This window comes from Chiloscyllium plagiosum, unplaced genomic scaffold, assembly GCF_037043375.1.
Source record: "Chiloscyllium plagiosum isolate Xiang-an unplaced genomic scaffold, Cpla_swu_hap1 HiC_scaffold_18, whole genome shotgun sequence".
In the NCBI taxonomy this organism is placed as follows: Eukaryota; Metazoa; Chordata; class Chondrichthyes; order Orectolobiformes; family Hemiscylliidae; genus Chiloscyllium; species Chiloscyllium plagiosum.
The window spans coordinates 35,963,885-35,988,292 of NW_028270156.1; the positions used below are offsets into that span (position 1 = coordinate 35,963,885).

Below are 24,408 nucleotides of genomic sequence, written 5' to 3' on the forward strand. Positions count from 1 at the left end.
ACAGTCTGCAGCCATAACTTCAACAAGAGACAAATCTTTCTTAAATCCAGTGAATTCATAAGTCATGGACAAGTCACCACTTGTTATGATCCTACTGGACAAATCTGATCCCAGACACAAACTTGGATATATCATAATTTGATAAGTTTTCATTTTTGTGAAATGGTCTCTCGCTGAAATGTTATCATGCAATGCTGCTGATTTTGTTTTGATGATAAAATAGAAGTTTATTAACAATTGAAGGTAATCTAGAGTAAACCAAACCATCACCTTCAAACACAAAATCAAAGATAATTAATCTCAAAGCACTGCTTTATAGTTAGAAAATAAAAATGGCTTTCTGAAGAACCGAAAACATCACTAGTCCAATATCCACATCACAGTCCCTATATCTAAGTAGCATAATGTTACTTGTGACTTGGATGTATTCTGCTTTAAGTAACCTCTTCAGGATTTGATCTCAACACTTCTGCTTTGAGACTTATACTCCATGGTGACTTAGTTTACTATATCTCCCTCCTTTCACAGCAGCATATATAAAGACTGCTCAAAACTCAAACTAAAACTCTCACTCTTTATTCTGAGTTTTTCCCTTACAATTGATTAGGCTAGTGATGTTAAATCAAGCATTGTTAATGAGTACAGCAGCTAAGGCTGTGAGTATCTCCAGAGTCGACCCAAGATCACTAATGGCAGAAAGGCCACACTCAGGTGAGTATCAAATATATTCCAGCATAAACAGTTGGGTAAACAGTGGAGTGGGAGAAAGAGGAAGGAGAGGAAAGAAGTCCAGAAACCCAAACAGATGTGTAGTTAATACAGGAATGATTACCCAAATATGGTGTAATTGTTCCCACAGTAGTCACCAAGCCTAGTTCCAAGTCAGGAAGGTACAATGTGGTGAACTATTTCACAGGCACGTTGTTGAATTTTTAGGTTATATTTCATCCCTGTATTGTATGACGCAGCTCAATATACATTTGGACCTCTGCAGAGAATCTGCATCTGTAAGAAACCTAACCTTGAGCTGCTTATGTTCAGTATTCAATGCCATTTTCTTCAATAACATTTCGCATCCTCGTCAGCTTAATAAAACAAAATAAAACGTGCATTTCAAACTACTTATCTTTACGTCCATGTAAGTCGCCCTTAAAGGTGACGTTATCGAAGCACACTCAGTACAGAACAATATTTGCTCATTTGTAATACATGCCTTCTCAGCATCACAGTTGGAAAGGGCGAAGGACACACAACAAGCTGGTAAGTCCGCTGCAATCTTAACGTTTGAAGATAACTTTATGCAGTTTCAACGTTGAATATTGAATAAGAAAATTCATAATTGTTAAATACTCAAAAATCTTACAATGAAATCCTTTGTGTGGGATTGTTGGTGTAAGACCAGGAAAACAGAAACAAATTCGTGTAGGGACGCTTCCCCAATAGTCTCCCACCTCGAGACAAGTTTTCCAGGGGCGGCGAGTCGACAATCAAAACTTCAAAGATCCAATTTACAGATTCTTTTTCTCTTGGTCCGACATTGACGGAATTTGACAAGCGGCAGATGGGTCACCCATAGAACCCAGAGCCAACCTTGTGCAAAGGGGGTTCTGTCCTGAGGATCCCTGTTCTCACCACTGTCTCTCCAACAGCCCACCTCTCCGAGAGGAGCTGCTGACTTGCTCACCTTGCAGACCCCATTGAGTCTCCTGTGTCCCACCGGCCCGCATTCCTTTATGGAGAGCTGCGGCAGAGTGGGCGTTTGGGATATACAATATATCCTCATATTTAATAAAAACTTCCAATATAATACTGAGCCTGTTTTCCAATGACAGGGATAAATTTCCAGCGCATTATCTGCTGGGTTTCATGACCTTTCTTAGAATCCTCAATTGTTTTCGTTCGTTCCTAGAACTCATTTCTCTAGTTGATTTCTTCTATTTTCTTTCCACTTCTTTGTGACTCCAGGTTTTGAAGTTCCTTCCGCTCTACTATCCAGTTGCTGCATTTCCCTCTATATCTCTCTTCATGCACGCTACTCTCAATGTCTTTTTTACCTCCCCTACTCCTGCTCCTTTCTTTCTTAGGAAATATGAAAAGCGTGACTGGGGAAAGAGAGGGGTTCCTGAGAGATGAGATTAAGATAAAAGAGGGGATAGAAGCAGAAGGGAAAGGAGATGAATACAAGGGGAAACGATGTGGAACTATCAGAAGGAGGGAAAGGAAAGACGCAGGGAAATTTCTGCATTTCACTTTCAGTAATGTGTGTTTGCCTACTGAAAGCTCCAAAGAAGCCAAAATCGTAGGAATACAATGAGCATCGAAATAGTTGACTTTGGCTCGTTTGGCTTAGGAAAAAATGAACCTTCAGCCATTGAAATTGAGCGAATATCCACAGAGGTCATCAGGGCTTTAACAGACATTGGATTTGTATACCTGAAAAACACTGGAATTGAAGATCAAAAGGTGTGTCCTTTAAACTCTCTACAAACTTAGTGTCAGTTCTTGTCAGCAATGTGAATGCATACTTTGGGAAATCTGTATGTGTTTTTTGTTCTTTTGTGCAATAACATAATGTAAATGTAAATTAGTGTAAAAGGAAATAAGTTGAACTATTCAAGAATAAACCATGTCCGATAATGTCTTTGACTAAAGAAACAATTTACAATTGTAAATGACATCTGAATGCTGAGAGCACATTTCTGAATACTTCTGAATATATCTGGCCCATGTTTTCCATTTAAAGGCCTTCACGAGAAGAGAATCCTGTTAGATATTGGGAATGATTCAGTAGCCAGTCTGCCAGATGTGTCTCAAAACATGCACATTGAACCCTCCACAACTCTTGTGGATATTGTTTCTCATTTATTCAGGTCCCTGCACCTCGACGTTATTAGGGCTATTGCCATCATTTTCTGAGTGGTTGCATGAGTTCCTAGCCCATTGGAATCTCTTCCCATAATGAGTTGTAAACCAAACAATTCTCACCTCTCACTCCTCCAGTATACTATATGACATTATGAAATGATGCTCAACATTCTCTCAGATAATATATCCCAAATCTTTCTGCTTCTCTGCTTCCATAGGATCTTGCTTGATTGTCAAAAAATGTACAACTGCATATTCTTTTATAGCTAATAATATTGTCCTGTTGCTGGCCTAGATGACATGCAAAGAAAATATGTGATGAGAAACAACCTCCTCTTCATATTGCATCCCCCACTCATCTTGATTTAGGCAATCTTTGAAAATGGATTAGGGATAATAAACTAAAAGAAAGAACAGAAAGGGACTGTTGATTAAAACCTAATGTTAATAGATCCAAGGTGCAAAACATATTTCATTACATTTGAAACATGATTTTTCCTCAGATATTTGAAGTGATGGACATCTGCAAGGAGTTCTTCATGCTTCCAAGTAACATTAAACAACAATATGCCCATACTGTGGACTCTGAATCTCTAGGTCATGGTTGGGTTGCAGAAGACAAAGAAAGGTAAAAAAAACATACAGAACTATCTTTGGCAGAATTATTTTCTGTGGTAATGAGACGTGGTGGAAGAACTGAAATAGAGGCATCGGGTGCAAAAATAAACAATTTGTGTTAAAGATTTCATTGGTAACATCTCAGCTGAGACACTTTAGCTAGTGTTGGTCATAACCAGAGGAATTCTAGTCAAATGGGAAGGACTAGAGATTAATTTTCACTGCTGCAAAGAGAACAAAACAATACTTAAATGGGAGAATGTTCAAAATAGAGGAGGAGTGATACTTCAATTCGGAAGAAACTGTTTCTATTGGTGCAAGGACCAATTATCAAAGGTCACAATTAAAGTAATTTGCAAAAGGACCAGAAAAGAGATGTGGAAAAAGATTTTGCAATAACTTATGATGTCCATTACCTGGAGGGATGGTGGAAGTAGGTTAAATAACAATTTTTCAAAAGAAACAGCAACAATATTTGGGGAGAAAAATTCCAGTGTCATGAATGAAAAGCTGGTGAGTGTCCTCAAAATTCTGGAGATCACAGCAGGTCAGACAGCATACATGGAGAGACAGAAACTTAAAAGTTTCAAGTCTGGATGACTCTTCATCAGACCTATGGAGTAGGATAGCTCACAAAAGTTACTGGTACATGTGCAAATGACCAAATGGTCACTTTCTTTTCCGAGATTCAATGGTGTGCTATGCTGGACTGCCAAACTTAAAACAATATTGAAAGAATCAGAAAATTATAATAACAACAATTTAATGATAAACTAAAGAATCTTGTTGCCAGTATCTAGTTCGTAATCAATCTATTTTGCATGACAACTTGTAGTTTAGAAATATATTTGCTTTTGAAAATTCAAGTGTTAAACATAAGACAAATTAACGAGTCTTGATTGAAAAAGCTGGCAATAATTTTGAAATCAATGTAATTAAAGCAAGCAGGAATTATTTTCATTTAAATGCTATCCGATATCTTAAAGTCAGATGGATGGCTGTAATGTGAACAATGAGTGTGCCAGTGCTGGTCTTCTGGGTACAGCCTGAGTGTCCACCATTACCTCCATAGACAGAGGCTATAAACTAGCTTTGTTTGAAAGAGCCATAAAACTCTATTAGAGATTCACAAGAGGTAGAAATTGTTCATGTGGTTTCTAAGAATGAAGGAAAGTTTTTGAATTAAAGACAGTTTACTTGCCTCTCTATGTGGGAATAGTCACTTTCACTAAATGTTATTACGAGTATCAAAGAAGATTCACATTCAGGTTGTTGGCACCATGTAGGACAGATATATATTTGTGAAAGAAGTACTCTTGGTAGACCTGATTACTTTCCCTTGCTATAAGGGACATATTGGACTAGCTAATTAATCAGATGCAAAATCATGAGGAGAATTTTGTGTAAACATGTTTTTTCTTCACAGATTAAATCCTGAGCGGCCTGCAGACCTGAAGGAGTCCTTTAATATATCAGCATTATCTCCACATGTTGTAAGATCTGAAGAGTTCCAGCTATAGTTGTTCTTGAACTTTGTATTGTTCATTAGATCTGAAAAGATAATGAGATTTTAGAGATGTTTGGCCAGTCACTTATTAGGTGCTACTTGCAGTTGGTGTCATCCTGCCTGCCCTACTGTGCAAAGCAGCAGGCTGGAGTCTTTGGAAATTAATGAGCCTGATACCTGCCAATGAGCAGGATCTAAGCTATTGTTGAAAATGCTCCTTCTTCAAAATTATTCTTACCCCTCTTTGCAGCCAGAGTCCTCCACTGGGATAAGGATTAACCAATGACAGGAAAAGACAAAACAGCTATTTTACTTATCTCATAACTGGAGCCTTATGTTCACATTACATGATCTCTTATGCCTTTATGTTTGTACATTTCCTCACTACATTTATATTCTGTTCCCCTATTGTTTCCATTCTCTTTCAAATTTGTTGCCCCTCTTATCTATCTTTCATGTTTTCTTCCCTTTTCCAAATATTTCACTGGTTCATTTGTTTTTACTATACATTGCCTCAGTCATCCCTCCCTTTTCCTCCTCTTCCCCCCATTCTGCTATTTCTTCTTCTCGGATCTTTTATGCTAGTTCCTGACCCTTTTGCCATCACCTGTTATCTATTCCTGCTCTCACTAGCAATTTCCACCACTTTGACATCTTCCACACTCCTCATTTCCTCAGTATTTCCTTTTTCTCTTCCCAGTAGTCTCTCAACTCAGCATCGCTTTGCCTTTTCTGATAAACCTGACAAGGTGCATGGGGAATGACTAATCAATCTCCCTGTGGAGCTCATTGAGTATATGTTCCTGTGGTAACAGACTATAGCCTGCTCAGCTGGAACTCATTGCCTGAGCCCTGGAGCATTCTTGTGGTGCAGTGGTAGTGTCCCGGCCTCTGATCCTTGAGGCCTGGGTTCAGGTCTGTCAGAGAATTGTCCAGTTATAAATAAAGCCCGTACACGGATTTTGTGAAATTGACTTATACTGCTTTATTTCACGATATCATGGGAAGAGAGACTGATTCCCTTGGATTACAATGGGATCTTGATCAGATGGGCCAATGGGCTGAGGAATGGCAGATGGAGTTTAATTTAGATAAATGTGAGGTGCTGTATTTTGGGAAAGCAAATCTTAGCAGGACTTTTACACTTAATATATGGTTCTAGGGAGTGTAGCTGAACAAAGAGACCTTGGAGTGCAAGTTCATAGCACTTTGAAAGTAGAGTCGCAGGTAGATAGGATAGTGAAGAAGGTGTTCGGTATGTTTTCCTTCATTGGTCAGAATATTGAGTACAGGAGTCGGAAGGTTATGTTGCAAGACATTGGTTAGGCCACTTTTGAAATATTGTGTGCAATTCTGGGCTCCTTCCTATCAGAAGGATGTTGTGAAACTTGAAAGGGTTCAGAAGAGATTTACAAGGATGTGGCCAGAATTGGAAAATTTGAGCTATAGGGCAAGGTTGAATACGCTAGGCTGTTTTCCCTAGAGCATCGGAGGCTGAGAGGTGACCTTATAGAGGTTTATAAAATCATGAGGGGCAGGGATAGGGTAAATAGGCAAGGTCTTTTCCCTGGGGCAAGTGGGGACTGCAGATGCTGGAGCTCAGAGTCAAGAGTGTAATGCTGGAAAAGCACAGCGGGTCAGGAAGTATCCTGATGAAGGGCTTATGCCAAAATCATCGATTCTCCTGCTCCTTGGATGCTGTCTGACCTGCATTTCCAGCACTACACTCTCAACATTTCCCTGGGGTGATGGAGTCCAGAACTAGAGGGCATAGGTTTAGGGTGAGAGGGGAAAGATATAAAAGAGATCTAAAGAGCTGCTTTTTCAGACAGAGGGTGGTGCGTGTGTAGAATGGGCTGCCAAAGGAAGTGGTGGAGGCTGGTACAATTGCAACATTTAAAGAGTATCTGGATGGGTATATGAATAAGAAGGGTTTGGAGGGATGTGGGCTGGGTGCTGGCAGGTGGGACTAGATTGGGTTGGGATAGCTGGTCAGCATGGAGGAGTTGGACCGAAGGGTCTGTTTCCATGCTGTACATCTCTTTGACTCTATGACTGCATGTATGCAAAATGGACACTTTGCACAGCTGAGTCAAATGCCATCTTCCCCGAGCTTCAGGTACAGTCAGTTCTTCTTGGGTTGCAAGAGATTGATATTAATTACAAGACAATCACAGTTGATAGCAACAATGTTGCTAGCCCGGCAGTATCGGTCAGTTAACAATGGCAACAGGAGGCAAGTTAATCTACAGAAATGCATGCTAATGTCCAGCATCCTAGCTGCGATAGTTTCAAAGTGCAGTGAGCATTCATCTCAATCATCCTGGCGCCAATTAGTCTGCGTGGGCATTGTGGTGACTGGTGTCCTGGACAGACAGGGAACGCCCTTGGGGCTTCAGGAGCTGTGGTGTCATTGTGAGGCAGTGAATCCCATTCGTAGGTCATCAAGGTAATGTTCCTTCAGTAAGGACTTAGGTTTACACCGGCACCACTCCCCACCTCTTCCTCCGCTACATTGATGACTGCATTGGCGCCACCTCGTGCTCCCGCGAGGAGGTTGAGCAATTCATCAACTTCACCAACACATTCCATCCTGACCTTAAATTTACCTGGACCATCTCTGACACCTCCCTCCCTTTCCTGGACCTCTCCATCTCCATTAATGACGACCGGCTTGACACTGACATTTTTTACAAACCCACTGACTCCCACAGCTACCTGGATTACACCTCTTCCCACCCTACCTCCCGCAAAAATGCCATCCCGTATTCCCAATTCCTCCGCCTCCGCTGTATCTGCTCCCAGGAGGACCAGTTCCACCACAGAACACACCAGATGACCTCCTTCTTTAGAGACCGCAATTTCCCTTCCCACGTAGTTCAAGATGCCCTCCAACACATCTCGTCCACATCCCACACCTCCGCCCTCAGACCCCACCCCTCCAACCGTAACAAGGACAGAACGCCCCTGGTGCTCACCTTCCACCCTATCAACCTTCGCATAAACGAAATCATCCGCCAACATTTCCGCCACCTCCAAAAAGACCCCACCACCATGGATATATTTCCCTCCCCACCGCTTTCCGCCTTCTGCAAAGACCGTTCCCTCTGTGACTTCCTGGTCAGCCCACGCCCCCCTACAATCCACCCTCCCATCCTGGCACCTTCCCCTGCCACCGCAGGAACTGTAAAACCTGCGCCCACACCTCCTCCCTCACTTCTATCCAAGGCCCTAAAGGAGCCTTCCACATCCATCAAAGTTTTACCTGCACATCCACTAATATCATTTATTGTATCCGTTGCTCCCAATGCAGTCTCCTCTACATTGGGTAGACTGGGTGCCTCCTAGCAGAGCGCTTTAGGGAACATCTCCGGGACACCCGCACCAATCAACCACACCACCCCGTGGCCCAACATTTCAACTCCCCCTCCCACTCTGCCAAGGACATGTAGGTCCTGGGCCTCCTTCACCGCAGCTCCCTCACCACCAGATGTCTGGAGGAAGAACGCCTCATCTTCCGCCTCAGAACACTTCAACCCCAGGGCAGCAATGTGGACTTCAACAGTCTCCTCATTTCCCCTTCCCCCACCTCACCCTAGTTCCAAACTTCCAGCTCAGCACTGTCCCCATGACTTGACCGGACTTGTCCTACCTGCCTATCTCCTTTTCCACCTATCCACTCCACCCTCTCCTCCCTGACCTATCACCTTCATCCCCTCCCCCACTCACCTATTGTACTCTATGCTACTTTCTCCCCACCTCCTCTAGCTTATCTCTCCACGCTTCAGGCTCTCTGCCTTTATTCCTGATGAAGGGCTTTTGCCCGAAACATCGATTTCGCTGCTCCTTGGATGCTGCCTGAACTGCTGTCTCTTACAGCACCACTAATCCAGAAATGTTTTTTTCTGTCTGTTTGTGAGTGTGGCCAAGTTGAGGTAGCAGTGGCATTATGGGTAGGCCCTCTTTGGCTAAAGACAACGTTAGTGTCTGTAAGCAAATGGTCTGTAGGCAAAGTGGTTTTTCCTTCTCCCACATGGTCACACCTGCTCCTGAGATGTGTAATGACACCTTTGAACAGGTTGATCAGAAAGTATTATATGGCAGATCAAGGGATGGGTCTGCAGAATTGTCTGCCTCAGGCCTGGGCCTAGACTATGTGTGTCATGAGTGGTGGCCGTACTGTGGTGGTCAACAATGAATGATATTCCTCTCCAGTTAGGCATCCTGTGTTATTACAACTCTCCACTTCCTCATGTTATCTACTCACCTGTACACTCCCCTCTCAATCATGACTTCATAGCCTATGACATTGCTTCTTCTTTCGCTGCCTCCTCAACTCTTCCCTATCCACCATCAGCCTCAACTAAAAGCTGTTTGGATTATGCTTGGAATCTGGTGTATTTTCAGGCATTTGTAACATAAATCCCTGATTCACTAACTGGGTCCATGGACCCCAGGATATCTATGAAATAATATGCATGTGAACAGTGCTGCAATGTTGGCTGTTGAGCCTGTGCTGTTGACCCTTATTTTGATTTTTTTTTGTCTGCCTGAGCAGTACAACAGAGAGCATGTGCACCAGAAGGTTCATTGTCGGTCCCAGTGCTCTGCTATCTGTACACAACCTCATTACTGTGTACAACCTCATTATAGTGTATCATTACCGAATGGTGGTGTTGAAGCAGATCCATGAACAGACATACTATATCTGCTGGGTAAATGGTCAATTTTGTGTAAAAGTCATGCTTTGATGTTGGCAAAAATATTAATTTTTAATATCTCTTTTGTATCAGCCAATTGGCAACATTTAGCCAAAAACCCCTAAACACTCCTTAGCATCCACTCACTGCTCACATCAAACTTGCTCTTGTGCAAACTTACAGTTTGTTAGGATCAGAGAATAGCATAGCACTGAAGGTGCTTATTCACCTCCTTGTCTCTGCACACAACATTGACATCAATCCATCTCACTGTAGCACACTGTATAGCTGCCAATCTTGCTATCAACATGGTACCAAGGAAAAATATGCATTAATGAGATGGATGAAGGAACTGAGGGCATTCTGGCTAAGTTTGTGGATGATACAAAGATAGGTGGAGGGGCAAGTAGTATTGAGGAGACAGGGAGGCTGCAGAAAGATTTAGATGGTTTAAGACAGTTGGCAAATAAGTGGCAGATGAAATACAATGTGGGAAAGTGTGAGGTCATGCACACCGGTAGGAAGAATAGAGGCATGGACTATTTTCTAAATGGGGTGAAAATTCAGAAATCTGAAGTGCAAAGGGACTTGGGAGTCATTGTCCTGGTTTCTTTTAAGGTAAACCTGCAGGTTGAGTCAGTAGTTAGGAAGGCAAATATAATGTTGTCATTCATCTCGAGAGGACTAGAATACAAAAGAAGGGATGAATTTCTGAGGCACTATAATGCTCTGGTCAGACCACATCTAGAGTATTATAAGCAGTTTTGGGCTCCATACCTCAGGAAGCATATATTGGCCCTGGAGCAGGTTCAGAGGAGGTTCAAGAGAATGATCCCAGGAATGAAAAGCTTAATGCAGGTGGTACATTTGAGGACTCTGGGACTATAGTCAATGGAGTTTAGAATGAAGTGGGGGGGGGGGGAGGTCGGGTTCTGATTGAAACTTACGGAATTCTGAGCAGTCTGGACGGAGTGAACATTGGGAAGATGTTTCCATTGGCAGGTGAGATGAGGACCCGAGGACACAACCTTAGAGTAAAGGGAAGACCCTTTAGTGCGTGGTACGGTGGCTCAGTGGTTAGCACTGCTGCCTCACAGTGCAAGGGTCACGTGTTCAATTCCCACCTCGGGTGACTGTCTGTGTGGAGTTTGCACATTCTCCCCGTGTCTGTGTGGTTTTCCACCAAATGCTCCGGTTTCCTCCCACAATCCAAAAGATGTGAAGGTCAGGTGAATTGGCCATGCTAAATTGCCCATAGTGTTAGGTGCATTAGTTAGGGGTAGATATAAGGTAGGGTTTGGGTGGGTTGCTCTTCGGAGGATCGGTGTGGACTTGTTGGGACAAAGATTCTGTTTCCATACTGTAGCGAATCTAATCTAATCAAATGGAGAAAAGGAGCAACTTCTTTAGCCAGAGAGTGTTAAATCTGTGGAGTTCATTGCCACAGAAGGCTGTGGAGGCCAGGTCATTGACTATATTTAAAACAGAGATAGATAAGTTCTTGATTGTCAAGGGGATCAAAGATTACGGGGAAAAAGCAGCAAAATGAGGTTGAAAAACCTATCAGCCATGCTTGAAAGGTGGAGCAGACTTGACAGGCAAAATGGCCTAATTTCTGCTCGAATGTCTTATAGTCTTATGGTCTTATTGTACAAAGCCATTGAGATATGCAGAGCAGGCAAATCGTTGTGCTTAAAGAACTAGAGATTTCAAGATATTCGAGAAGAACATGAGAGATTGGATAAAGGTTTCTTCACTGTTTCAAAAGATTCCTCAGAGTAAAATGTGAAAGTAGAACACTGCAAGCTGAGCATGTGGCTGGAAAATGATGTGAAATATGTCAATGAAAATCACCAGAATGGACTCAGTTTCATGAGGGCTGATCCAAACTTTGAACCTGAAATATTGAAGAAAATTAGTCAATCTCAAAGATAGCCCTGGTTGGTGTGCCAAGTGAATGAAGGCATCAATTTTGTATCATGATACAAAATCAAGATTTCACACATCTCCCTCCAGAACTCGACGTCAGGTTTATTATTCATAATTAGACCCCTACAAAAGAATAGATCTGGATGGAAAATTGATTAGACTCCAATGGATTTTTATATACCAGCCAGTCAAACAAGGAGCAAAGCTGTAGAGAAACCATTGTTGAAGACAACTGGCTGTGAAAAGAGTAAATTCACCATTAAGCTTTCTTGTGTTTTCAATGAGAGAATACTTAAGCCAATAGTGATGAACTCTCTTAGAACAATTCCTGAAAGGATTCTTCATCCATATTATCTGTGAGAAAGGATGGTTGGAAGAAAGTAGCTTGGTAATATGGTGGAAGAAGGTTTTGTGCTTCCAACAACAAAGAGAAAATAAAGTCTCCTCATTTGAGATAATACTAATATAAAACAAAAAAATTGTGAATATTGGATAAGTGAAACAAACAAAAATGGAAATTTCTGGAGAAACTCAAAAGGTCAGACAGTGTCTGTGAAGAGACAACACCATTATCATTTCATCTCCAGAACTGAAGAAGGATCACTGGATTATGTTATTTATTGTCTCACCTGGGATATGTTCAGATCACACTTTGTTGATGTTTTGTAATTGAACTTCAGCAAAAATCGATGGTATTGTAAATGATTCTCAGTTGTCATATCAACTATGTTTAACCAACAAATATCTCTGTGAACAAGCCCTTTGAGGATCACAGAACATTGAATGGCTGAATGATCAGAGGAGAGAAAGCATTGACCAAAGGAAGCAGCATTCAGGCCTAGAATAAAATAAGAATGCAGTCTGTTGGCAAATCATCCAAAGCACTTGTTGATACTGATGGTGATTTTTGAGATGTGATGAAAGAAAGGGTTTCTTTAGTAAATGCACAATTAACTTTTATTTTCAATCAAACACCCAATGAAGATGCAGAATCAGTTAATAAAATTTGTAATATGTAAATAAAAAGGTTTCTTTCTCTAAGTAACCCTAAACACACGCAAAACAGACACATTTCAGGTTAAGGAAAAGAAATAAATTTTTCTCTGCAGAGAGAAAAGCACTTTCTGACAAAGGGTGAAGACAGAAATGATAAAGCATTGATTATTCCAAACTTGTCATACGCTCGTCTTGCATATGAGGTGCATTGAGTTCTTTCAATCAGTTCCTTCCAGAGGAACAATTGGGTTTCACACAAAAGTCACCAAAGCCTCTTTGGAAATGGGAGACAAGAGCTGGCCCACTTATTCTTAACAGGCTTTTCCCAACTAAAACCCAAATGGAAATTCCAAACATGTAATTAACATTCAAGCCCGACAGCCATGTAACCCAGTTATTAAATAGGATCTACTTTTTCAGAGATGAGTACAAGCAACCAGGATCAGTCATGAAGCAGAATATTATAGGAGTGTGAGTGACGTGGACTATGGTGAAAACTGTTGCAAAAATTAGACAAGTCATCCATCTCTATATCAGCTTGTTACTGCAGGGAGCAGAGTTTATATCAGTGCAAACTTGACTCATGACTCCATTGTGCAACCCCCTGACTGATGGGGAACATATGGTAATGCCAACCATGTCTCAAACAGGACCAGGTTGGAGCAGAGTATAAGACTGTTGAAGATGCACTTCCCTCGCTTGAACAGGCTTCTAGGATACTCCAGTGGAGCGCATCATTGTGGCATGCTGTGTTTTGCATAAGTAGAACAGACAATGTCCTGGATGCAGACGAACTAGGAGAGCGGAAACATTTCTCCAGTGAAGAGGAGGAAGCTAAAGGTGTCCACAAGAGATTGCAGCTGCGATAAGCACTATAAAACAGAACTAATTGAAACCTGGTTGCAACAGAAGAGATCTGGGTGCAGCACACACTCATTGACAGTAAAATTGTCTTTGGACATGATTCTGAAATCTGGTTGGCATTGTAAAGGGTTCAGTTCAATCTCTGTTGCCTTCAGCTGTATTCCATTTTGCTCTCCATAAGGAAAAGCTCATGTTTGCATCTGTCTGATTGCTTTGTTGAGTATGATGTTTTCCGACTGGACACTGATAAGAAGTGTCAAAAAATGTGGTGTTGGAAAAGCACAGCCGGTCAGGCAGCATCCGAGGAGCAGGAGAGTCGACGTTTCAAGCATTGGTTCTTCATCAGGAATTTCAAGAAGTGACAAGACGTGGGTTTAAATTGGGCACTATGGATAGGGTAGCACTGACTTGGAAAGGTTGTTCAGATGGGATGTAACTAAGGACAATGTGTGGCCAAGTGCTCAAAGAGCAACTAAGATGAGAGAACAGGTTTGCACATGTGATTGTGACTGCCATGTGGTGCGGGCAACGGGCTTTCTGACTACTGTGACATCATGGTGCCATTGAGGGGTCATGCTGGATTACAAAGGCTTGTCCAGATGTACAGTGGCAGATACAAGGGTTGGCAGATTTGGCAGATATCTGATGAATGGCAAGTTGTTCCAGGATTGAAACATGGCAGGATTGGGGGCAATTGGAGAGACAATTGGAGGTTCATGGGAATAGTCCCAGAAATGAAAAGCATAACATATGAGGAACGTTGAGGACTCTGAATTTATACACGTTGGAGTTTAGAAGGATGAGGCAGGATCTAATTGAAGCATACAGAATACTGAATGGCCTGGATAGAGTGGATGTTGAGAAGATGTTTCTAATGGGAGGAGAGATGCAGATCCGAGGGCATAGCCTTAGAACCTTTTAAAACGGAAATAAGGACAACCTTCTTCAGGCAGAGAGTGGTGAATCTATGGAATTCATTGCCACAGAAGGCTGTGGAGGCCAGGTCATTGAGTACATTTAAGACAGAGATAGACAGGTTCTTGAATATCAAGGGGATCAGGGGTTACCGGGAGAAAGTGGGAAAATGGAGTTGAGAAACTTATCAGCCATGATTGATTGGCTGAGCAGACTTGATGGGTTGAATAGTCTAATTTCTGCTTCTATGTCTTATGACCTTGTCATAGCAGCATGATAGGTCATTATTGAGGTGAGACAGGGTATGAAACTCCTCTTAACCTCATAGCAATAAACCCTTCAATGCTGACTTAGCCAAAGCTTTGCAAGATTAAGCCCAATGTCTTTTCACTGACTTTAAAAAAATGACATCCAGGTATGCACTTCTGTCTAAATAAATCAAATGTGAAGCAGCTTCAAAACACAAGTTCCTCTGAAAAGTGATGGATTTCATATTGTGCAATGTTAAAATGCAAGGAATTTAGAATATTACATTTTGCCCGGGGGATTAGCCATTTAAAAACTAAAAATGTTTGAGAAGCAATGCTCTAAATAGACTGTTGTGCATTAAACACTTTAAACGTAGTTCTCATCATTAAGCTTAGCATTATAATACTGAACATCAAAAAGGCATTTGATAGGGACAGTGCAGGATGGATAGGTCAGAGGAAGCCCAAATGAAGAGGCTGAGTATGGGTAAACAACAAGGTCATCGAAGATTAACCCTGAAGTTTCAAAGAGCTGACTTGACAGCAATACCAGACAGTCATAGTGTGCGTGTTTAACTATTAATAGAAATGGGCGTGAAAGTTACAAGAATTAATTGTACAACTGGATAGTTATGCAAGCGCAAGATCAATCCACCCTCACTGGGGATCTAAAAGCAGAAATTAATTTATTTGTGTTCAGGCCTCTCAGATTGCATTACAAATCCTTCACAAATCCTTCAACAGTATGTCTAACCCTTCTCCACTCATCACTGAACCAACATCACAACCTTCTGTTTACTGAGGACACAAGATATTTAAATAATTTTCAAAGTCAAGTAAAGATAACATTGCATTTGTTATTTCGGTAAATAAAATTTTGATAAAGTACTGCTGTTTCTATTTACCTGTTTCTCTAGAAATGGCCCGTTATTAACACCAATCCTGAGTTTAGGGAATGTCTGGAATCATTCTTCAAAATGTGTCAGCAGCTGTCAGTAAAAATTCTGGAAGTGATTGCATTGGGCCTGGGTCTTGAGAGGGATTTCTTCATCAATATGCACCAAAAAATGGGCAGTAAGTATCAGTTCAATGAGCAGTACTATCCGATTTTGGTTTATGTATCTATAAATCTTGCTTCAATATAAATATAAATATTTATACATATTAAAGAAGTTTGGTGAACCCCAAGTGATTGGTGTTGAAGTAGAAAATCAATAAATTCATCCTGAGGACATAAAGGGCAATAGTTATGCCATGTTCCCTCAAGATATTGGATGGTAACAGTATTTAAATTATGATTTTTTTAATATTTAAACATTTAAATAATTTATTTAACACACTATTTAAATTATAAAAGCATTTGTAATTATTTGAAAGGAAATTAAGTGATGCCATTTTCTCATTACTAGTTTAAAAAGTACATGTTAACAAACCCTTCCTTCGTTTCGTGATCATGTTGCCAATGAGATTACAAAATGTCTCAAATAGCAGCTGTGATAAATCACTGTTCCAGCAGGACATTGTTTCATGATTACTCGGCACAGCCACTATTTCTCAATGAATCCTGAGCAAACTGTAAGTTAATCTCTCCAACCCATATGTTAACACTTTCAGAAGAAAGTGTTTTCCTTGGTTCATCATCTGCTGATTCTTCACCCTGTGCCATTTTCTTCAGTAATTTGTGTTGATGGTGGTTTGCTATTCATTTCCACACTCAGCAGTACAGTGAGGAGTTTTCAACTCTGTCTCAGTCAGGAAGGGTATTTGAGCTATTTACATTGTTCTGAACTAAGTGACAGCCAATTGGCAACTGAACCCAGTTGCCAATTGGCTGAGTTGCCAATTGGCTGTCACTTGTGTCAACATTAGATGATGACAAGCCTGATGTGACATTGGCTGAGCTGAAACTGAGTCAGAGATGGGTTAGACCTGTCCATTGAAACTAGTGAATAGGTTGTCAAAATCAAAGAGATGATGTACTCACTTCATGCTCCTAACTCCAGACCATTCCCACTTTTAAGATTTGCTGAACTGTGCAACATGCAAGAAGACCCTCATAAAGCTGGTTAATACATTTTGCAAATATATAAGTCAAACCCTGTATGTCAAACATGATTTCAATTTTAATCAGATTCTGAGCAAAGCTGACAATGATGTTACCATCCGATGAGGGTCCAAAGAGTATTCGGAGCTAAAAAGGGAATTTTTGAAAAAAAGATTATTTAGTACTTTTTGCCTCTGTTGTGGGTTCAGGAGGAAATCAGACCTCCCTACAATCCAATCAATGCATCCTCCAGGCAATATGACTTTCCACCATAGGGAGAACTGGATACCAAGATGAGACCCAGCAGCTTAAAAAAATCAGAGATACTCCACGCAATAGCAGGTTACCTTTTGCGTAACACTGCTACTTGCTGCAAACAGATGAGGAATGGTGATTCAAACCTTCTCTTTTGATTGGTTGGAACATATATTTTCATTTCCTTTTCATGCACAACTTTCTCCCACATCATTTAAAATGTAGTTAGGGTCATATAGTCATAGAGATGTACAGCATGGAAACAGACCCTTCGGTCCAACCTGTCCACGCCGACCAGATATCCCAACCCAATCTAGTCTCACTTGCCAGAACTCGGCCCATATCCCTCCAAACCCTTCCTATTCATATACCCATCCAAATGCCTCTTAAATGTTGCAATTGTACCAACCTCCACCACATCCTCTGGCAGTTCATTCCATACACATACCACCCTCTGCGTGAAACATTTGCCCCTGAGGTCTGTTTTATATCTTTCTCCTTTCACCGTAAACCTATGCCCTCTAGTTCTGGACTCTCCAATACTAGGGAAAAGACTTTGTCTATTTATCCTATCCATGCCCCTCATAATTTTGTAAACCTCTATAAGGTCACCCCTCAGCCTCCGACGCTCCAGGGAAAACAGCCCCAGCCTGTTCAGCCTCTCCCTGTAGCTCAGATCCTCCAACCCTGGCAACATCCTTGTAAATCTTTTCTGAACCCTTTCAGGTTTCACAACATCTTTCCAATAGGAAGGAGACCAGAATTGCACGCAGTATTCCAACAGTGGCCTAACCAATGTCCTATACAGCCGCACATGATCTCCCAACTCCTGTACTCAATACTCTGACCAGTAAAGGAAAGCATACCAAACTCCTTCTTCACTATCCTATCTACCTACGACTCCACTTTCAAGGAGCTATGAAACTGCACTCCAAGGTTTCTTTGTTCAGCAACACTCCCTAGGACCTTACCATTAAGTGTATAAGTCCTGCTAAGATTTGCTTTCCCAAAATGCAGCACCTCGCATTTATCTGAATTAAACTCCATCTGCCACTTCTCAGCCCATTGGCCCATCTGGTCCAGATCCTGTTGTAATCAGAGGTCACCCTCCGCGCTGTCCACTACACCTCCAATTTTACTGTCATCTGCAAACTTACGAACTGTACCTCTTATGCTTGCATCCAAATCATTTATGTAAATGACAAAAAGTAGAGGACCCAGCACCGATCCTTGTGGCACTCCACTGGTCACAGGCCTCCAGTCTGAAAAACAACCCTCCACCACCACCCTCTGTCTTCTACCTTCGAGCCAGTTCTGTATCTAAATGGATAGTTCTCCCTGTATTCCATGAGATCTAACCTTGCTAATCAGTCTCCCATGGGGAACCTTGTCGAACGCCTTATAGATCATATCCATATAGATCACATCTACTGCTCTGCCCTCATCAATCTTCTTTGTTACTTGTTCAAAAAACTCAATCAAGTTTGTGAGACTTTAGTCATCCAGCATTCCCTGTACCTACCAGCCTTCCCTTTCACCCTGACAGGAATATACTTTCTCTGGATTCTTGTTATCTCATTTCTGGAGGCTTCCCATTTTCCTGCTGTCCCTTTACCTGCGAACATCTGCCTCCAATCAGCTTTCGAAAGTTCTTGCCTAATACTGTCAAAATTGGCCTTTCTCCAATTTAGAACTTCAACTTTTTGGTCTGGTCTATCCTTTGCCATAACTATTTTAAAACGAATAGAATTATGGTTGCTGGCCCCAAAGTGCTCCCCCATTGACACCTCAGTCACCTGCCCTGCCTTATTTCCCAAGAGTAGGTCATGTTTTGCACCTTCTCTAGTATGTACATCCACATACTGAATTAGAAAATTTTCTTCTACACACTTAAGAAATTCCTCTCCATCTAAACCTTTAACACTATGGCAGTCCCAGTCGATGTTTGGAAAGTTAAAATCCCCTGCCATAACTACCCTATTATTCTTACAGACAACTGAGATCTCCTTACAAGTTTGTTTCTCAATTTCCCTCTGACTATTGGGGGGGGTCTATAATACAATCCCAATAATGTGATCATCCCTTTCTTATTTCACAGTTCTACCCAAATAACTTCCCTGGATGTATTTCCAGGAATATCCTCCTTCAGCACAGCTGTAATGCTATCCCTTATCAAAAATGCCACTCCCATCCTCTCTTGCCTCCTTTTCTATCCTTCCAGTAGCATTTGTATCCTGGAACATTAAGCTCCCAGTCCTGCCCATCCCTGAGCCATGTTTCCATAATTGCTAAGATATCCCAGTCCCATGTTCCTAACCATGTCCTGAGTTCATCCGCCTTCCCTGTTAGGCCCCTTGCATTGAAATCCCTTTTAATTCGATAGATTTCTGTGGTATATCTTGAGAAGAGAATACTAAAAATTTATGGAAGTAACTCTATTAATTCACACATTTGTATGAAAAGTTGCAAATATTGGATATAAAAGTTGCTTGCAACTGTTCAGCTTTGGGATGATAATGGAGCCATACTAGGGAATTAGTTAATTAGTTTTAATTAGTTAATTCGATCAAAATGAAGCTTTCCATTCCTGGAGTGAAGGAAAAAGGGATTTTATACTTACTAACCCTGAGATCCTATAAAAAGATCTCAACATCAAACACACAGTAAGTTTTTTTTAAATGTGTGGGACTGATACATAGAGAAACATTAAGTAATCATTCTGAGTCCTTCATTGTCAGATTGAAATCTGAAGTCACAGTTATTTAAGTTTCAACTCATATCCTCAACTGTGATGAAGTTTTAGATATCTTTGATCACACATATCTCGGAAAATGGTTGTTTCCCCAATTTGCTTTTTCACTGAAAATTGTCTTTGGGGAAGCAAGGAACAGAGCAGGGGAGAAGAAGAGACTTGCAGTTCTTATTGTTAAAAATTCAGTTTTTCTATTTTCTCGCTCCTGGTTTCCTAAACAACTATTCCCTAGTATGGCTCCATTATCATCCCAAAGCTGAACAGTTGCAAGCAACTTTTATATCAAATACTTGCAACTTTTCATACAAATGTGTGAATTAATAGAGTTACCTCCATAAATTTTTAATATTCTCTTCTCAAGATATACCACAGAAATCTATCGGTTAAACAAAAACAGCATGGAGGTTATCTTTCACAAATTCTTTAGTCTGATATTAAGAAAAGTGGAAAAAATAGAAACAATGGAATTCGTAAAAAAAATTAGTTCATTGTACTCATGATAAACTATTTTGAAATTCTTTAAAGGCAATAAAAATCTTACGACCCTTCGAGCTCTATATTATCCATCAGTACAGAAATCCTTTATGCAGGATCATCAGATCCGATGTGGAGAACATTCTGATTATGGAACACTCAGTTTACTCTTCCAAGATAAGACTGGAGGGTTAGAGGTAAATAAATATTTGCAATGAGATTTCAGATTTAAGTGTTTTTATTTATGAGATAAAATATTAAACCATCTTATAATCACACATGAAAAATGTGTTTTTTCTTTACCATTGTCTTTGCATTTGCTTGATTTACCAAACATTCCTAAGGTTTCTAAGGTTTATTTTTAATAAATAATTCTTTAAGCACATCCATCTTATATCAAACAATAATGCTGTCACTTTTTATTTTCTGTTTGCATTGAATTTGTTTACAAGAAGCAGGTACTAATATGGCAGGAACAGCTGTATCTTGGCGAATGGAAGAGACCAGCAAGAACTCAGATTCCATTTTGAGTATTCACTGAGTTAACTAATTGAATGGTCATAAGTCTGTGTAGGATTGAAGCTTGAAACATTGGATGAAAAACATACAGTGTTTTCTGCCCTTGATCATATCTAGCTACCTGTATGAAAAATGAATCCATGTGCATATTATATCATAACAGTACTAAGTATAATGTGGAATATGTACAAGCATTTCCTGCACCAGCAATCACTTAAGTTCTGATGCCTGTAAGTTGCCACTTTGAGAAAGTAACCAGAGGGCTCTCAGTAAATTGGCACCTTCAAGAGAAATGATAAATTGGGAAGGAAAAATGGAATGCTGTAGTTGTGGGTATGTTCGCTGAGGTGTGAAGTTGATTTGCAGACATTCCATCCCCTGTCTCGGTGACATCTTCAGTGCTTTGGAGCCTCCTGTGAAGCACTGTGTGCTGTGCCTTCTGGAATTTATTTGGTTCCATTTCTGCTGTGTTCGGTTGCGAGTTCCAGTTGTTCATTGCAGTGGTCAGTATATTAGGTCTAGGTCAATGTGTTTATTGAGGCTATGCCATGCCTCTAGAAATTCTGTGGCTGTCTTCTGTTTGGCTTGTCCTACTATTATTGTGTTGGCCCAGTCAAATTTGTGGTCCTTGTCATTGACAAGGGACAGCTGATCATGGTGTTTAGTGGCTAGATGGTGTTCATGGTTACAGATGGCTAGTTGTCTGCCGTTTGTCCTATATAGTGTTTCATACAGTCTTTTCATGGAATCTTGTAAGCCACATTTGTCTTGCACATGATGGATTTTGGATCTTTTGTTCTCATGAGTTGTGTCTGAGCATGGCTATCATTTTATGGGCTGTCATGAATCCAAGTGGTCAGAGACGTCTAGCTGTTAGTTCCAAGACTTTTTTTATATAAGGTAATGTGGCTAGTGTGTTAGGTCATGGCATATCCTCATCTTATTGTTTGTGTGCTAGACATCTGCAGATGAAGTTATGGGGATATCTGTTCTTGGCAAAGACTTTGTAGAGGTATTCTTCTTCTTCTGTTCACAAGTTGGGAGTGTTTCACTGGTTTACACAGGTTTTCTGTATTTTAGATTCTAAACAGGTCTGGCCAGTATGTTGCTGCTCCCTACATCCAAAATACCGTTCTCATCAACATTGCTGATCTTCTGCAGAGGTGGACATCTGACAAATTATTATCAACGGTGAGATGGCACTCATCTTGGCAAAATTCAGTCATTTGATATTTAAACAGTTATTGATTTTCTTTTCACCTTCAGTGTGGTATGTAAAGATTTGTCAATATTTTAGGTTTCAAAAACTAGACTGAAATGAGAAAAACACAGTTTTAAAAACAGGACATTGAAAAGAATGGTTGTTAGCTTTGAAAAGCCAGTAATCCTATGCCCATGGCAAGCATCATAACTGTTTGGACAAGCTGTAATTAAAATTGCATTGCAGACTTGAGGGACTGTTAAGAGAGAGGTGCTCAGTTCTTCCCCAATTCAGGTGCATCTCTGTTCTCTGCAGTCCAAACGCAATAAACCAGAAGAAAACTATTTGTCTTGCCTGCAACAGCTGTTGTAAGCTGTAACTTGTAATTGATAAGCCAGGGAACTTTTATGAATGAGCTAGCCACTTTGTGTTGTTGCTTAATCAGAAGAAGCATATTGAGAAAGATGGCTGAAGCAACATGCTAGCCAGCAGAAGAATCATAAAGATCATCTGAACAACAAAACCTGGGAGCAAAGACTACTGAACAATCTTTCCAGTTTTTCCCGCTCCCCAATAACCTATTTTCACAGTCTCTGTTTTTGTACATGTGCATAACTGGGAATTTATAAGAGGATTAGAATTTCAATAACTAGTATTGCCAATGGTTTATTATATTTATCTGATCCTGTAGTCTAATTACTTTTAATAAAAGATGATTCTTGTTCAGTAGAGAAACAAAGTCCGTTCTTGCTGTCAACCTGGGGTCTCAAAGTCAGGCAAATTTGTACCAACTCTGCATATAGTGGAATTCAATATCCAGCATGTTCCTTTCGTAATTTGTAGCAGGTAAAAGTATCATGCTTATATGTAGACTGTATGCCATATAGGTTTGTGGATATTGCCAAACAGCATATTTCCTTGGCTGTTCTCAATAAGTCAGGTACTCGCCATACACAACAGCCAGTGCTCACAAACCTACAGCACAGTGACTAACATTTGATGCGATTCTGTAATTGGACACAATTGCTGCATACTCCTGAGTGTAAGGCTAATGGCTAATGTTATTGCAACTTTATAAAATTGTGAAATAAGTCAACAGAATAAGCTTTCAACAGGCTACAAGGCAGTAGGTACAGTTTGGAAGTGATCTTTTTTACAAATACGAAATGCCTTTGGATTGTTTGCTGGAGAGAGTCAAACTCCAATGTTCAGTTTGTTTCTTCGTATACTACTGTACAGAAATAAAATGCTTCAGTGGCTATATATAGACAAAAATATTTTTGTGAATAAAGTATGTTATTGAAATTAAAAAAGTGAGAGACAGACAGACAAACAGAGTACCATAAAGACACAAGTTGTCTGCATATTACTGAATTTCTTTGCTTTTCAGCTCAAAAAATATGTACGACTCATTCTTTGGTTGGTCAGCAACTGCAATTACCCATTGCTTGTTTGGTTAGAGTCATTGATAAAGTTACTGTTAATTCTGTTTTACAACATACAATTTAACTTGGGTAAATATTTTCTCTTTTGCTTTAGGTTCACCGAGTCGTCCTTCCAAAGTCTGAAGACAAGATGTGCAAACCTAGACAGTCGTTGGTTTTCTTTGTTGATCCAGACAGTGATGTGATGGTCACATGCTGTAATGGGCTTCAGAAGTATCCACCCATCCCGGCTCTGCAGCACATACAGGGGCGTTTGAATTCTTCAAATGTAACAAAATCCTGATCCAATGAATTAATTCATTGGCAATTGTGAGGCAAGGCTTCAAGATTATATAGAAGTCAAAAAATAAAAAGGGTATTTGATGAGCTTTTTGATAAAAGCGATAATCTGATTAATTAAACTATGATTTCTGAAGGTCATTTCTCGGCATAAATTTCTGATCCCATAGTGATAATTTGGTCTCTTAGTTCATGGAACTCTACGTCTCATTCAACCTTCTGTGAGGACAATCTGAGGGGTGAAGAGCATGAATTGCCTTAGATGAAGGAAGTAGAGAGTCTGTCCCTAGAACGTTAAAAATCACACAACGCCAGGTTATAGTCCAACAGGTTTAATTGGAAGCAGTAGCTTTTGGAACGTCCCTCCTTCATCATGTGGTTGTCTGATGAAGGAGCAGCACTCCGAAAGCTAGTGCTTCCAATTAAACCAGTTGGACTATAACCTGGTGTTGTGTGATTTTTAACTTTGTACACCCCAGTCCAACACCAGCATCTCCAAACCATGTCCCTAGAACTTCCTGCTTGTTGGCTGCATGGGAAAAGTATTTCATCAAATAAATGGGGAATAAATTAGAAGGTAATGCTGGTAGATACAAAACAAAGCAGACTGCAGTTCAGTATTTTTTACGAATTTACAGTTAAAAAGTAAATGTTCATTTGTTTGATAATGCATCTGATATGTTTCAAATCAAGATGAGACTTTGTCAACTTTTCCTGAGATTACTTCCTCTCCATCATACCATTTATGGATCTGTTTTGCATGTTAATATTTTTATTAAAATGGAGAATGCCTTGAC

General features: G+C 40.4%; 1 protein-coding gene across 1 annotated transcript; it reads left to right on the plus strand.

Annotated features, from left to right (window-relative positions):
• The first annotated feature begins 1,168 nt into the window (after positions 1-1,168).
• Positions 1,169-24,408, plus strand: LOC122557771 (uncharacterized). The gene is made up of 8 exons (XM_043705769.2): positions 1,169-1,260; positions 2,281-2,463; positions 3,369-3,493; positions 4,910-4,976; positions 15,560-15,716; positions 20,219-20,364; positions 21,767-21,877; positions 23,427-24,408. Exons 1-8 carry the CDS (start codon positions 1,210-1,212, stop codon positions 23,613-23,615), a joined length of 1,029 nt encoding a protein of 342 aa, XP_043561704.2. The 5' UTR covers positions 1,169-1,209; the 3' UTR covers positions 23,616-24,408.

What these genes read in the sequence shown, in the direction of transcription:
- LOC122557771 (XM_043705769.2), top strand. Translation starts at nt 1,210, where the DNA reads ATGCCTTCTCAGCATCACAGTTGGAAAGGGCGAAGGACACACAACAAG. An exon ending in ATAAGACTGGAGGGTTAGAG is followed by an intron (nt 20,365 to 21,766) that starts GTAAATAAATAT and finishes TCTGTATTTTAG; the next exon opens with ATTCTAAACAGGTCTGGCCA. An exon ending in CTGACAAATTATTATCAACG is followed by an intron (nt 21,878 to 23,426) that starts GTGAGATGGCAC and finishes CTTTTGCTTTAG; the next exon opens with GTTCACCGAGTCGTCCTTCC.